General features: G+C 39.8%; 1 protein-coding gene across 4 annotated transcripts in view; it reads right to left on the bottom strand.

Moving 5' to 3' along the window:
- Nucleotides 1-9,100: 9,100 nt before the first annotated feature.
- LOC128645635 (ADP-ribosylhydrolase ARH1-like) overlaps nucleotides 9,101-15,264 on the bottom strand; it is a 73,964-nt gene continuing 67,800 nt past the window's right edge. For all 4 annotated transcript variants that reach the window (XM_053698757.1, XM_053698758.1, XM_053698759.1 and 1 more), the window contains one exon: nucleotides 9,101-10,322. In XM_053698757.1, coding sequence (XP_053554732.1) covers nucleotides 9,935-10,322 — 388 coding nt within the window. In that variant the 3' untranslated portion in view covers nucleotides 9,101-9,934. The remainder of the gene's footprint in view (nucleotides 10,323-15,264) is intronic.

The following is a 15,264-nucleotide window of genomic DNA, read 5'->3' as shown; positions in this document are numbered from 1 at the left end:
AGCAAGCCGGAGCAGTGAGGAGGAGCAAGCGACTGTATCTGGACCAGCGGCGACGGAACAGGTAAAGGGTTTAGAAGTTTTATCGCAATTAATTAGGGCATTAGTTCCGGATAGTGGTAGTTCTAAGGGTAATATGTTAGGTAGTATGTTAGGGGTTGATTCTGGGGTTAGGAAAGATTCAGAGAGGGTCCTTCCTAGGAGGGGTTCTGGGGAGGTTAGTGTTAGTCATTATGCTAGAGGGTCAGCTAACAGGGACTATGCATCCTCTCAGCCTCAGGTAGTCCAAGTTGAAAGAAAAAGACAGGAAGAAAGTTCCAGGATTCCAGTGTCACGGCGGCGGGAAAGATCCCATTCGCCTATTACCTTCAGGAAAAATCAGGATCCAGGTGAATCTTCAATATGGGGATCCCTGGATAAGCAGTCAAGGGAGAGAGGGAGACCCAGAAGGTCTAGGACTCCTGTAAAAAGGAGGTATAAAGAAAGAGAAAATCAGAGGCAAGGCAGCAAGTCAGCACGTCAGGAAGCAAGGAGGGATACGGTCATTGCAAGGGAGAATCCTGTAGTGTCCAATAATGCAGGTGAGAATACAAGTGCAGATGCTGTTCCTGATATGAGTGCCTCTGATGCAAGGTGTGAGTTGATGTCAAAAGGTTTGAAAGAGTTAGTTTCCCAGTTGGAAAATAGCGGTTCGTCGTGTGTTGTTGGACCTTCTGGCCCTGTCGGGGTGTGGGTTTCACAAAATGTCCCCTCTGGGGGTGGTCCCCCGGAGCAGGCTGGTTCTGTAATTTTAGGTAGCGCGAGCATGGTTGGGCAATCGAAAGTATCTGATCAGGCTTTTAGATGCCCATGTTTATGTTCTGTTGGGCCTCTGGGCATTCATTTAGCTATGGAGGTAAAAGAGAAGATTTGGAGGAGGGAATTTATTGAAATCTTTTCCCTGCTTCCGGTGGACCAGGTGTTTGATGTTAAAGATGATTCTAGAAGCGAGTCAGTAAAAAAAGAGGAGGAAGACCGCAAAAGAAAATTTAGGAAGTTGCCAAAAACATTGTCTAACTGGTCAACTGCTTTTTGTATTTTGGCAAATGTAATTGGTGAGAAAAACCCAGAGCTTTGTTCTTCTCTATTTTGTTATCTTAACAAAATAGCTAGTGCTTGTCGTGGTGGAAGTATGACGAGCAGTTCGGCCGGAGATGAGATGGGATGACAGGGATATGGGCATATGGTTGGAGCTTATGACTCCATTAAGGTCGGGTCATTCCTTTCGTGGTTCGGGGGGAGGAAGCATTGCCTCCTCTACAGCATCATCAGCAGTGGCTTTCAGGAAAGGGCTTTGTTTCCAATTTAATGAGGGGGCATGTAAATTCGGGATAGCTTGTAAATACAAGCATAAATGTTCCTTTTGTGGAGGAATCCACTCAAGTGCAAAATGCTTCAAGAAAGGTAAATCTTTTACAAAAGGAGATTATGTTATTCAAAGCCAAGACACCAGTGAAAGTCGAAAAGATGGCGCTGTGGTTAAAGTTGTACGGTAGGAAAAAAGTTAAGCAGATTGATGCGGTCACTTTATTGAAGGGTTTTTATGATGGTTTTTATATCCCCTTTTCTGAGGGGATTGAATCTGTTTTTGCTGGGAACTTGAAGTCTGCATTGGATTTTCCTGAAGTGGTGATGGCAAAGATTCAGAAGGAAATCTCGTTAGGTAGGATGGTGGGCCCTTTTGCGGTCCCTCCTTTTAAGAACTTAAGAGTTTCTCCTTTGGGAGTTATTCCCAAGAAAGTTCCAAATCAATTTAGATTGATTCATCATTTGTCCTTCCCGAAAAGTTTTTCGGTCAATGATGGTATTGATCCAGAGTTATCTGCAGTCAGATACGCGTCTTTTGATAAGGCTTAAGATTTGGTTCGGGATGCTGGTCCTAATGCCTTGTTGGCGAAGGTGGACATTGAATCGGCATTCAGGCTTTTACCTGTTCACCCCTCTTGTCATCACTTATTGGGCTGTTTTGTTGATGGTTTTTATTTTGTGGACTTATGTTTACCCACGGGCTGCTCTATTTCCTGTTCTTATTTTGAAAAATTTAGTTGTTTCTTAGAATGGGTAGTCAAACAGATTTCTGAATTGTCATCTGTTATTCATTATTTGGATCAAGGGCTTGATTCATGCCAAGTTCTGATGGATTCTTTTATGCTGGTAGCTAGGGATTTTGGAATCCCTGTTGCTAGTGAAAAAAACCGAAGGCCCTTCTTCTGTGATTCATTTTCTAGGCATCTGTATTGATGCCGTTTCCATGGAATGTAGGCTTCCCTTGGAAAAAATTATTGATTTGGTATCTTCAATTGATACGGCCCTTGTAAGAAAAAAGCTTTCTTTAAAGGAAATTCAGTCTTTAGTTGGTAAACTTAATTTTGCATGTAAAATCATTCCGGTTGGAAGAATTTTTTGCAGAAGGTTATCTTTATCTACGGTGGGAGTTAAAATTCCCCACTTTAGGATTCGTTTATCAGCTCATGTAAAGGAAGATTTGAAAGTCTGGAAAGCTTTCCTAAAGGAATTTAATGGTAAATCCTTAATTCAAGCTCCGGAGATTTTATGTAGTGAACTTCATTTATTCACTGATGCTTCGGGGCGCATGGTTTTGGGGCCCTATTTAGGAAGAAATGGTGCGCGGGTGGCTGCGGGTTTAACAAAAAACCTTGTATTTCTGGAATTATTTCCGCTGGTGGTAGCTTTAAAAATTTGGGGTTCCGAATTTGAGAACAGAAAGGTGGTCTTTCATTCTGATAATATGGGGGTTGTTTTCGCTATCAACCGCCTATCATCCAGTTCTAAGCCAGTGATTGGGTTGCTCAGGATGTTCGTTTTTGAATGTATGAAGCACAATGTTTATTTAAGAGCTATTCATGTTCCTGGAAAAGAGAATGTGGGGGCTGATGCTCTTTCTCATTTTCAGTGGCAGAGATTCCGGGAGGCAGTGCCAGATGCGTAAGGGAGTGGTTCTCCTTGCCCGGAAGAGATGTGGTATCTGAACTTCCTAGACTGTTGAGATCAGTGAGGGGAGCCTTAGCTCCTAGTACTTGGAAAGCGTATATACCTGTGTGGGTGCAGTGGTTAAATAAAATAGCTGTTTTTGAAGGAGATAAGGAGGAGTTTGTGTTATTGGAATGGATTGAAGAATGGAGAGAGATGAATATGTCTAAGTCTATGGTTCAGAGGAACATGGCGGCATTATCCTTCTTGTTTAACCTCTTGGGTTGGGTCGATGTGTCTAAAAATTTTTGCGTGAGGATGGCGGTTAGAAGCCTACTTAGGGGAAAAGTTGCTGTAGATAATAGAAGGCCCTTGGTTTTTTCAGTGTTGGTAAGGATTGTTAATGTGCTTCCTGTTATTTGTTTTTCCCAATTTGAAGTTCTTCTATTTAGAGTTGCCTTTTTGTTAGCATTTTTCGGGGCTTTTAGGATTTCAGAGTTAGTATCTTCTAATCGCTGGAGTTGTGGGGGTTTGTATTATAAAGATGTAATATTGAACCCGCATGAGTTGCTGCTATGGTTGAGAAAATCAAAGACTGACCAAATGGGAAAAGGTTGCTGGATTTGCTTGAGAGAAATTGGGGGTTGGTGCTGCCCGGTTACGGCAGTTAGGGATTTTCTATTTGTCAGAAGATGTATTGATGGTATTCCGTTATTGGTTCATGAAGATGGGACCTTTTTATCCCGTTTTCAATTCGAATCAGTTTTAAAAAAGGCTTTAGAAGCAATTGGTTTGGATAGTAGTGAATTCGGTTGTCATTCTTTTAGAATTGGGGCAGCAACTGAAGCTAGTATTTCTGGGTTGAATGTTGGTACGGTTAAAAAGATTGGGAGATGGGGGCGGAGCCAATGCTGAAACAGAGAGGTCGCATGCCTATACAGCTCTGCTCAACCTATACTTTTAAATTAAACATTGACCGATCTGATCAGCCTAACTTTTAAAAAAACAAGACAACCTGAATATCAGGGAACCAACGTAAGAGGTTTGGAGATTAGCACACCTCCATAGCTAGCGTGATAACGTTTATTGGGAGAGGCCCTTGTTTTTTCACAGAGGCTTCGTGGAGCGGCCATTTTCAGAACCCTGGGCAGACCTACTTAGTGAGAGCATCTTGTCGCGATCACCGCTTTTACTGACCTAGCTGGTGGGCTCTTATGAAATCCGGCGGAACACTACACAAATACAATGGAACTCTTAAGCCATACTTTTATGGAGTCGCTACATAGCCTGTTGTGCAACCACTTCTCCAGTCTCGAGAAAAGCATGATGGCGGCCTGGGGAGGAGCGGCACACGCACAGAGTACTGTTCCAACGACTCCAAAGACCGCTCCTAGATTGAGACCGGAGGTAACAGACCGGGAGATGACTGGAACTGCTCGGCAAGATCTGACTTCAGCGCAAGCATCAGCTAACAACCCGGTTCAGCAGCGAAAGGTGTTTGCCACAGACGAGACTGCATCTGACAGAATGCGGGCCCGTAGAGGGGAAATAGTGAGTTCAGAGACAAATTATAAGCTCACATCAGGCAGGCGAAGTTCTACACTATTGAAGCTTTTCACAATGCCCATGCTGGAGAGGAGAGGTCAAGGGCTGCAGCACCATATATATGAAAGGCTATTAGCGCACCATATTTTAAGCAATAATTTCCTTGCTAAGTGGCGGTCATTGCAGGGACTTGCGCATCAAGGTCAGTGTACTCCATATGGCCAACAAAGGGGCATTGGTTAACTTGAACATACAATTCGTGGTCTGTGGACATTGGGACTTCTTTAAAAATCTCCTTAAGACAATGCATACCTTGTCAGGCTAAGACTGCTATGAGACATAACTAAATTCTATATCGACAGCCTGTTCACAACTACTGGAACTGAGTTACTGTTAAAACTCTAGAGTTGATATCGTTACTGTTTTCCCCCTGCCCTGCCTGCAGACCTTTATATACACCATACTATATTATCTTCATTGTTTTCGATAACAGTTCCTGAATTAATATGTAGCACCATCTGCTTATAAATGTACTGCTCCACATTGTCTGTTTAAAATTAGCACTAAGTCTATATGTTATGTTACATATGAGTTTCTATCATAATTATGCTTTTCAGTTTATTAATATGCATCTGCTTATGCGCCACAATGGGTAATGAAAGGCTGCAGACACTACTGATTCACTGTTAGCTTTTGCACTTTTGCTGCAAGTTACATATGTTCACATTGAGTTTTCTGTTTTTCATACTCTGTATTAGTAACAAGCAGATAGCTTTCAGACAACAACTTCTAAATAAGAATTGCCATATTATGCTCTCTGCTGATTAAGGCTATATCTTGCATGTGGTAAATTTAAAGGCTTTCAGCTAGCTCGTGAATATTATGCTTTGCATTCCACTTATTTGACACTCATGATAGTTAAAGAACCATGCTTGCTCTTCATTTGTATTTTAGCAACCTAATTATTTACTACTTAGCTCTAGTAACCTAAGATTTGTCACTTTCCAACTTTATACTGAAGGCGGGATAGATAAGGGTTTGATACTTACTCCATTTCACATTATGTGTCTACTATTGACAATTGAGTGAGAACCATTATCACCAGGAGTTTCCATACTCTTGCATCACAGGATTACAGATGCAGCATAGGAGGATTAGAGATGCCTAGTTTAAATACATCACTGCATTATGTCAGCTACTTTTTTTAATTGAGATACTGTTATAGTCTCTCTCAATACCCTAGTTAGCCCCCTCTGATTCACAGTTTAATAAGCATACCTTTGATATAAAACAAATCGTACAATCTTCTTAAGGCTAAAGCTAAAATATATGGAATGAGAACACCTTGTAATCTACCGCCGAGTTATGACTGGATTCTTACTGGGTATAGGGCCCATGCCCAGGGGATAGGATCTAAGACAATTCAGGTATAAAGATGTAGCTTCCCTTCTTTCTTTATGATAACAATGGTATATTTGAAGTGTTAAAGGTAGTTACAGCATTTTTTTTAATTCCTACTAAACAATTGCATGAACAATAGCATTATTTGTTTTATTATTGACTTGCATGTATATATCTTATTATAAGGGGATATGCGGTGTTCATGAGTAATTTCAATGGAAGCTTTGACATCTCTCACCCCCTATCTAGCAAATGTTTTGTTTAGAAGAAAAATTTTACATTATCTCAAAACCTCAAAATACCCATAAGGCTTTATTGAGCAGGCTGGTCCTGCGCTATTCATCCCAGACATTATCCCCTCTTTCGCTGTATCTTAAATAAGTTAAGGAAATTGTACCAAATCTTTAAGTTTGGACGGTTGGGTCCTATCCTGCTAGATATAATATAGGCCTTACATGTAAATCAGCACTCTTTATCCCTGTATTTAATAGCTATTCAGTTGTTCATGAAACTCTCCATATAGACAGGTTGTTGAAACATGCTTAGCTTAAGCCTCCAGGCAATAGTTTCCCATGTTCTTATATGAATGCACAATATTTCTCCCTCTGTTTGCGTAGGAACTATGTATCTTATTATACCTGAATTGGATGTAGTAGTCATAGTATATAGCGGAGCAACACTTCACCTCTAATCCTCATATCTCTAGCTTTGTATTGCTACTAGTCTGGGAACATGGCACATATTGCCCTACTGTGCTAGATAAGCTATTGGCCTCATATGTAACCTATTCCTTTCCCTCAGGGTCTCATATGCCCATGCACTGCTATATAAAGTAATATTGCTCCATATGGATATAGCCTGCTTATTTAATTTATATAACCTACTGCATATATATATATATATACTCACCCCCCCCCCCCCATTTATAATGTGTCCCCTTGTTAAGGAGAACTAAATACGCGGCTTCTCTTGCCTATGCCGCAACCCTTATCATAACTTTCATCATTACCCACAAATTGAACGTGCTAAAATAATTTTTCTCTCCTACCTTGAGTTAATATTTCAGTCAGGTCCAATAGTGGCCTATGAAGTTATAAGAAAAATGTTTTAAGTTTATTTCGTAAAACACTACCACAGTATTGACTCTATCTACTATACTCAGCTCAGCAGGACTGATTAACATAATTTGCCGGATGAGTCTCTAATTGTTTAGATTGTGTAAAAAAAAAAAAAAAAAAAAGGGTGAAAGAGGTTCCAGTCTTCTGCATTGTATTGGCTATTATGTGAATTTTGTTCATTTATTTGGCAGTAGTCAAATGGAAATGTATCATTATGTTTGTTTTATGATATGTTATTTCATATAAGTTGTATTGTTTTCGCACAACCTCAATAAAAATTATTTAAAAAAAAAAAAAAAAAGATTGGGAGATGGAGATCTGAGTGCTTTAGGTTATATGTTAGACCCGAGCTTGTTGATAAGTTATAAATTATAGATAGTTTTATTTTTTGGCAGGTCCCCTTCATTGTTGGATCATGGGACACTCATACATATACTGGGCAAGAAAAGAGGCAGCAGTAAGAGAATCAGGATTGCAGCTTAGCTGTTCTTCTGAGGAGATTTTGATTAAATGGTTCGGTATTAGGGGTATGAAGTGGGATCAGCTATTAGTTAAAGTTATTAGTTGGGCTAGACTTTTTCATCCACCTGACATTTTAATCATTCATGCGGAGGGTAATGATCTGGGGTTTATGGCTCAAAAATGCCTTATCGATATTATAAAAAGAGATATTGTTAGGTTGAAAGAATTATTTCCTGACATGATGATAATATGGTCCGACATTGAATGCAGATTATCTTGGAGGTCTGCTTGGGACGTTAAAAGGTTGGACACCTTTTTAATTTCAACATGAGCGAAGGGGTGAAAAAGGCCTTAGCCCTGTGGGTTGGTGCTCGAAGGGTTTTCGAGCAGTGGCGGGGTGCTAGCCGCTAAGTTTATATATAATTATTCTGGGTACCTCCTCAGGTATGGGGAGAGGTTAAGGATGTGGGCGTGCCTGGCGGAGCGCCAGTGGAAGGCACGTTATGTTAATTTGGCAAGCACCTTTTAATGTTAATGTTGTTTTAATAAAGTTTTATTTCAATTAATTTAAATAATAAAAGCGGGCTGCGGCCTTTTTCCCCCAATTGGTGTGTCTGTGTCTTTATTTATTATAACATTGCCTAGATGTGTGGTCAATAGAGCTCCGGAGGAATGCCTATGAGAGGAGGGGCCAATGACCTCACTCTAGGCATAGGGGCGTGGTTCTGTGAGCCGTTGCTCACTCCATTGCTTGGCTGAGCAGGAGAGAAGACCTGAGAAGAGAAGCGCCCTCCCTCCCTCCCTCCCCTTTTTGGTAAGTGGTTGTCGCACCTGTTGCGGGGTGCTAGCCGCTAAGTTTATATATAATTATTCTGGGTACCTCCTCAGGTATGGGGAGAGGTTAAGGATGTGGGCGTGCCTGGCGGAGCGCCAGGGGAAGGCACGTTATGTTAATTTTTTTTTTTTTTTTCAAAGAGCTTTATTATCATCCACAAAAAGAAAATTATACAGAACATGGAAGAAAAAATGAGAGTCATCAAATACATAAATATAGTTTTTTACATTCTTCTCCCATTGTGTAGGCTTGGATGAGATTAACACATGGGTGTGTAGATTCGTTGCTCCATGGTAAAGTTTTTTCTTTTTTTTTTTTTCTTCATAACTTTATAACAGTAAACTTAACTAATGTTAATGTTGTTTTAATAAAGTTTTATTTCAATTAATTTAAATAATAAATGTGGGCTGCGGCCTTTTTCCCCCAATTGGTTTGTCTGTGTCTTTATTTATTATAATATTGCCTAGATGTGTGGTCATTGTTTTTTCATTCTGGGCTGTGTTTTTTTCAATGAACTTAAAACAGCTATTGGATGCACAAGCTACTGAAAAAGAAATAATATATGATATAGGTGGGTTACTCACAAAAGTGCTGTGATTAATGCTACGTAACAAGCACAGGGGCATGAAATAGCGCAGCAGTGAATGAGATTTAGAGACATGAATGAGGTCTAGCTAGACAGTAGTAATGTCACTGTCAGCTCTCATCTTAAAGCATGTGTGATTGTCAGATACCTCATACCTGTGTATGATTGGTGGACAGTGTAGACGGGAAGGTTATCAAAACCTTTAATAACATTTATCAAAAGTTTTTTTTTTACAAAAACAAAGTAATGCAAATGCTTCTAAGTTAATTTGAACAGCACTATTGTGCAATTCAAGTTTTCTTTTATTCCCCTTTAAAATAGGACTTTACAAGTCTCAATAGGTTCTTGGTAAGCTTGCATATTGCTTTTTCAGTAAGGATAAACCCATTTTACGTAAAGGATGTGCAGTAGACAGCACCAGGTACACAGTACCGGAGGAGTTTATCAATGCAGATATTACCTTGCATCAGTGGAGTAGGCGTCTCATCCCATCACGTCACAACCACCTCCCATTGCCTCCACGGCTTCCACCGTTGCCGGCGGTGCATAAGTACAAAGAAACAGGGGTAACTGTGAGTTTATCTGCTTCTAATGCATATCAATAAAGGATGACTTTTACTCTTTTACTAAGGCTGTGCATGGTATGCTGCCTAAATAGACTTATGTCTACTGAAGTCTACTATTAAAGTTTGTTACATTGCTTAGGAGTTATCCCTGCTTCTTTAAACTATTTTTACAATTAATCTGAGAGCTTTAGCTGCTTTCCTATTAGACAATACATCATGAATAGATATGTTGTCATTTATAATGCTGTTTTATGTTATTTGAAGAGGTTGGATGGTTAATAACCTTTAAAATGGGTTTTGGTGTTTTTTATTAAATGTATTAAAAACAAATTCTTAAAATAGACTTAACAACTAAAATAAACTTTTTCTCCAACTATAATATTTTCAGTATTAAATATTGTTATTTTTCTTCCCAGTTTTGCAAATGTATGGTTCTATACCTATATCTCACTCTCTATGACAGTTGGTAAAGGTCCCTTCCTAGTGTTTCCAGTCTCTCTTTATATTCCAGCTTCTTATAGTTGGCTTTGTGCACCCCTTTGAATCCGTACATGGCCCCCCACCATGCAGCTGCGATTGCAGCAGTAGAATCACTATCACCACCATGAAAGAACGCTCGGTGAGCAAGCTCCGTCCAGTTGTCACCTGCACCAAGGATGGCATCATAAGCAATCATAGGGGCATCATGTCCACTGCTGCCTCCCCAGCCACTGTAGCTAAGGGATTTGTAGAACTCATCCCGTTCCTCAACATCAAACTTCTCAGGGAATTTTGGATAAGATTTTCCATCCAAAATACCTCTTTGTGTAAGATACAATTCCCAACGTGTTTCAAAATAAGGCCTGAAGAAGAAAAGAGAGAGTGTAAATGCTAATGTATAACACTGCAAACAGATATGAAGTTTAATAATACATATGCATCACTCCTTTTACATCAGTTTATGAACCAGATTTCAGGCTTCTTTTCCATGACCTAGATTACAACCACCACCCTTAAAGAGCTGTTGACGGAAGAGACTTCATATAGACATAGATTACAAGTTGTGTGGTACGGCTATATCTCTGAAAAATTGGCCTTTGTGCGCGGAATAGTCAGCTAACCTGTATTACTAGTCGCGGCAGTACGGATATACCGCTAGCGTTTTAGCCTATACCATAACTATCCATTCTGCACTCAAAAAAATGGCTTTTGAGTGTGGAATGGTCAGCTCACCCGTATTACAAGTTGTGCGGTACGGCTATTCCGCTAACGTTATAGCTTATACCCCTAAACCTCTGACCCCCCCACAACAAGACTCACTAAACTGGGTTTATTTTTTTTTATATTGGATAATTTCGTTTATTATTTTTTGTAATCTTAGATTTTTTTTATTTTTCGTAATTTTTTGTAATGTTAGTTTTTTTTCGTTTCGTAGTGTTAGGATTTTTTAATTTTGTTATTTAGGTTTGTAATTTTTGGTATATTTTATTTTTTTTAAATAGTAATGTTAGGTTTATTTATAGTTTAAGCTTATTTTTTTTTTATTTCAGAAGTTTTTATTTATCTTAAAGTAGTTATATTGTAACTTTAATTTAAAGTTAGGGGGGGTATTAGGTTTAGGGGTTAATAGTTTAGTTTGTCGCGATGTGGGCGCTTGGCGGTTTAGGGGTTAAAAGGTTTATTGTAGTGTTGGCAATGCAGGTGGGCGGCGAATTAGGGGTTAAAAGCTTTATTTAGTGTTGGCGATGCGGGTGGGCAGCGGATTAGGGGTTAATAGGTTTATTTAGTGTTGGCGATGTGGGCGGAGGCGGTTTAGGGGTTAAAAGCTTTATTTAGCGTTGGCGATGTCGGGGGGTTGCCAATTAGGGGTATGTAGACTAGGGGTTTATGTTAGGGTGCTAGATTTAAACAAATCCTTCTTGTCTCCATAGACATCAATGTGGATTGCGTTATAGCGATCGCCATTCCGCAATCACTTTTTTCTCCATTGATGTCTATGGGGGAATATGTGCACAAGCAGGCCAAGTCAGGACTTGGCTTTTGTGCGGTATGGAGCTTAATGTACCATAACGCACAACAAAATATTATTTTTTTTTTAACTTGTAATAGCAGTACTATGGAAAGTGCAGTACCGCCAGATTTTCAGTGTTATTTACGCACCAGGTTTAGCGCACAACTTGTAATCTCGGTGCATGTTCATTATAAATCTCTCCCTGTACAGTCTTGTGTATCATCCACTTAACTCTGCTCCACTCCTGCTGCATTCTAGATGCATGAATCCACCGCTTTCTAAAATGCATAGTTTTTGTACTTTTTTCTTTTACCTCTTTATGTATTAATATATTCTCATATACCCATCTCATATATTATTCTTCCTTCAACAATAATTACTGTCTGATCTTACATTATTATAGGTGCAGCGTTTTATTTCAATGTGCTGCAGTACCCTAAGGATTTGCAAGCGTCACGTAAATTTTGGTAGTTTTCTATTAAATTATTTTTTTTTATAAAGTTTATATTGCAGTTTTGTAATGCGGGTGTTAGGTTTAGGGGTTAATAGTTTAATTAATAGTTTAATTTAGTTTGTCGCGATATGGGGGTGTCAGCAGTTTAGGGGTTAATAAGTTTATTTTAGTAGTAGCAATGTGGGGGATCGGCGGTTTAGGGGTTAAAAGGTTTATTTAGTGTTGGCGGCGGATTAGGGGTTAATAGTTTTATTGCAGTGTTGGTGATGTTGGGGGTGGGGGATAAGGGGTTAATAGTTTTATTTTAGTGTTGGCGATGTTGGGGGCGGCAGATAAGGGGGGTTAATAGTTTTATTGTAGTGTTAGCAATGTCAGGGTGGCGGATAAGGGGTTAATAGTTTTATTGTAGTGTTGCCGATGTCGCGGTGGCGGAAAAGGGGTTAATAGTTTTATTGTAGTGTTGGCGATGTCGGGGCGGTGGATAAGGGGTTAATCATTTTGATATAGTGTTGCTGATGTCAGGAGTGGCGGATAAGGTGTTAATAGTTTTATTGTAGTGTTGGCAATGGCGGGGGAAGGCGGATTAGGGGTATTTAGACTAGGGGTTTATGTTAGGGTGTTAGGTTTATACATAAACTTCTTGTCTCCTTAGATATCAATGGGGATTGTGTTATAGCGATCGCCATTCCGCAATCGCAGGTGTTAGTTTTTCTTTTTTCTAACTCTTTTTCTCCATTGATATCTATGGGGGGATACTGCATGAGCATGTCAAGTCAGGACTTGGCTTTTGTGTGGTATGGAGCTTAACGTACCATACCGAACAACAAAAGAAGGTTTTTTTGTAACTTGTAATGGCAGCGCTATGGAAAGTGTGGTACCGCTAAATATTTAGCGTTATTTGCGCACCGGGTTTAGCACACAACTTGTAATATTGCTCATAGTGAGTAGTAAAATGTGGGTTTCTCTTTAGTGTTAGTTTTTTTTGGGAGGGCTTTAGTTTAAGTTTTTTTTTTGTTTAGTTTTAGGATAGGGTTTTTTAGGGTGGCTTTTTATTTTTTTAGGGTACTTTAGTTTTAGTATAGGGCTTTTTTATTTTTTAGGTGCTTTCTTACGGTTAGTGTTCTTTTTAACTTAGAGGGTCAGTTTAGGGGGTCTATTGCAAGTTATTGAGGTTTAGGGGTTAATATAGTGTATGGGGTTTATTGTGAAGGGGTTTGTAGGTGTAGTGGGTTTATTGCAATAGTGGCTGTGGCAGTTATGGGGTTAATATAGAGTAATGGGTTTTGTGATGGGTTGTAGCGGTTTAGGGGTTAATTGTCAGGGTTTCAACTGACTTCGCTTGTTGTTTGCAGCTTTTGTTATGGCTGCCATTTCTCTAACCTGTGTTTTCTCCTTGCCTGAAGCAGAGTGTGTAACGCTGCTCACTACACCCAGGCTCCATCTTATGGCCAAACTGAAGAACATCATCAGTGAGAGACAGGTTGCAGTCCTAGAATGATGATGTCATCACTTACTATTTAACTGCCTCAGTTCAGTCTGTCTTTGCCCTTGCAATGTCTCTGATTTCTCTGTGAGTTCCTGTGTTCCTGCATAATCTGGCTTGTTTGACATCCCTTCTGGTTTCTGATCCCTTGCATGTTCCTGCTCTTTGCACGCAACGAAAATATTGAGGATATTATAAGTTGAAAGTAAACATGTTCGCTTGAGCGCAATTGAAATTTAATGCACGTGCTATTTCAGAGCTTTGGTTAACTGTTACGTGAGACAAAAATGTGGCACAAAACAAATCAAAAACACAATTTCTGTGTTCCTGACTCCAGGTATAAACTGGCTTGTTTGACGTCCCTTCTGGTTTCTGATCCCTGGCTTGTTCCTGACTTCACTGATATTTGTGTTCCTGACCTCGGCTTGTCTGACTACCAGTTCTGGCTTTGACTCCTGGCTTGTCATTTGGCTTGTTTTTGGACTTGTTATAATTTTTTTATTTTTTAATAAAGTTGTGATTATTTAGCATTTCATGTCTCAATTTGGTTACTCAAGGGCCATGAATCCTAACAATGCTAAGAATCTACCTTTGCCCACCATCATTTCCAGGATGGGGGAACAGGATCACTGCATGGATCAATTTGCACTAGCTCTGCAAACTCATCTGACTCGCATAGCACACTTGGATCAGTATGCCCCACAACCTGTTGCTGCTCCTGCACTTAGTCCAAGCAGGAGTATGACCGATTCTGCCCCTCTACCCCAGAGTTATGGAGTGGGTATGTACTTTGAGATGTTACCACAGGCGTTTCACTCTGAAAAAGCTAAGGTGGGATTTCTCATCTCATTACTCTCTGACATGGCTTTTGCTTGGGCTAATCCCATGTGGGAGACTAACAAAACCTGTGATATATAATAACCTTGAATTTTGTGGCCTCCTTTCAAAGTTTATTTGATGTCCCAGCTCACTGCTCCTTATGACATTATGCATAAGATTGCAAAAGAGCAATCCCCACGGAGTATTTTAGTGGCATAGAGGTCCTGCAGGGCTACAACCGCTCCATATATTTTGAAATACTCACCATGGGAGGTCAGGGTCTGTCTGGTCACCTGCCTCCACATAATGGTAATTCAGAGTTGTACTTCTCCATGCCGGTATCGCATGTCCAAAGCATATTATCATCTGGGTTCCACAGGATAGATTCCATACATCACATTGACCCGTTGAAAGGCCCTTTTGATCCGGGAGGCTACTTTCATTGCTTATTTGCCAGATCTGCATGGTACAACTGAGGGACTCTAATACAGTCGGACTGCTTATTACATTTCAGTCAGCTCTATTATGGCGATATAGAACAATGCGTTAAGCTGATCACAAGCTATTTACACTTAGATCCATATAAGGACAACTCATATGTGCTGACTAGGAGAGATTTCACATGATATCTCTCAGCCTGTATGTGCATATCCCTAGTCCCACCGCTTTATAACCCAACTTTGCTAACCCATTAAATGTTTGGAGGGATTTCAATGTTGCTCATCATTAGCACGGTTATCATTAGTCAGGGCTATGTATGTGCCCAAATGTGTGTGTTAGAGCTAGTGATGGCACTAAAGTATCTATATTCACTTGTAGGATAGATGGGATCCTCACTACAGTATCTTTGTTATGCAATATAATAGTTAGTCTGTAATTGTACATATAATTTTACAAGTTAGACTGTACATGGAATCACTAGCCCTAATAATATTGCTGCATCCTTATATGTTACTACCCTTGATCATATATTGTTTCACAACTTGGAAGCATTTACTTGTATTACTTCATGTGTGCATTGCTGTTGCTCTCTAATCA

The sequence above is a fragment of the Bombina bombina genome, chromosome 1, assembly GCF_027579735.1.
Source record: "Bombina bombina isolate aBomBom1 chromosome 1, aBomBom1.pri, whole genome shotgun sequence".
NCBI lineage: Eukaryota > Metazoa > Chordata > Amphibia > Anura > Bombinatoridae > Bombina > Bombina bombina.
The sequence above is the reverse complement of the archived record's forward strand: the minus strand, read 5'-3'. Positions and strand labels throughout refer to the sequence as shown.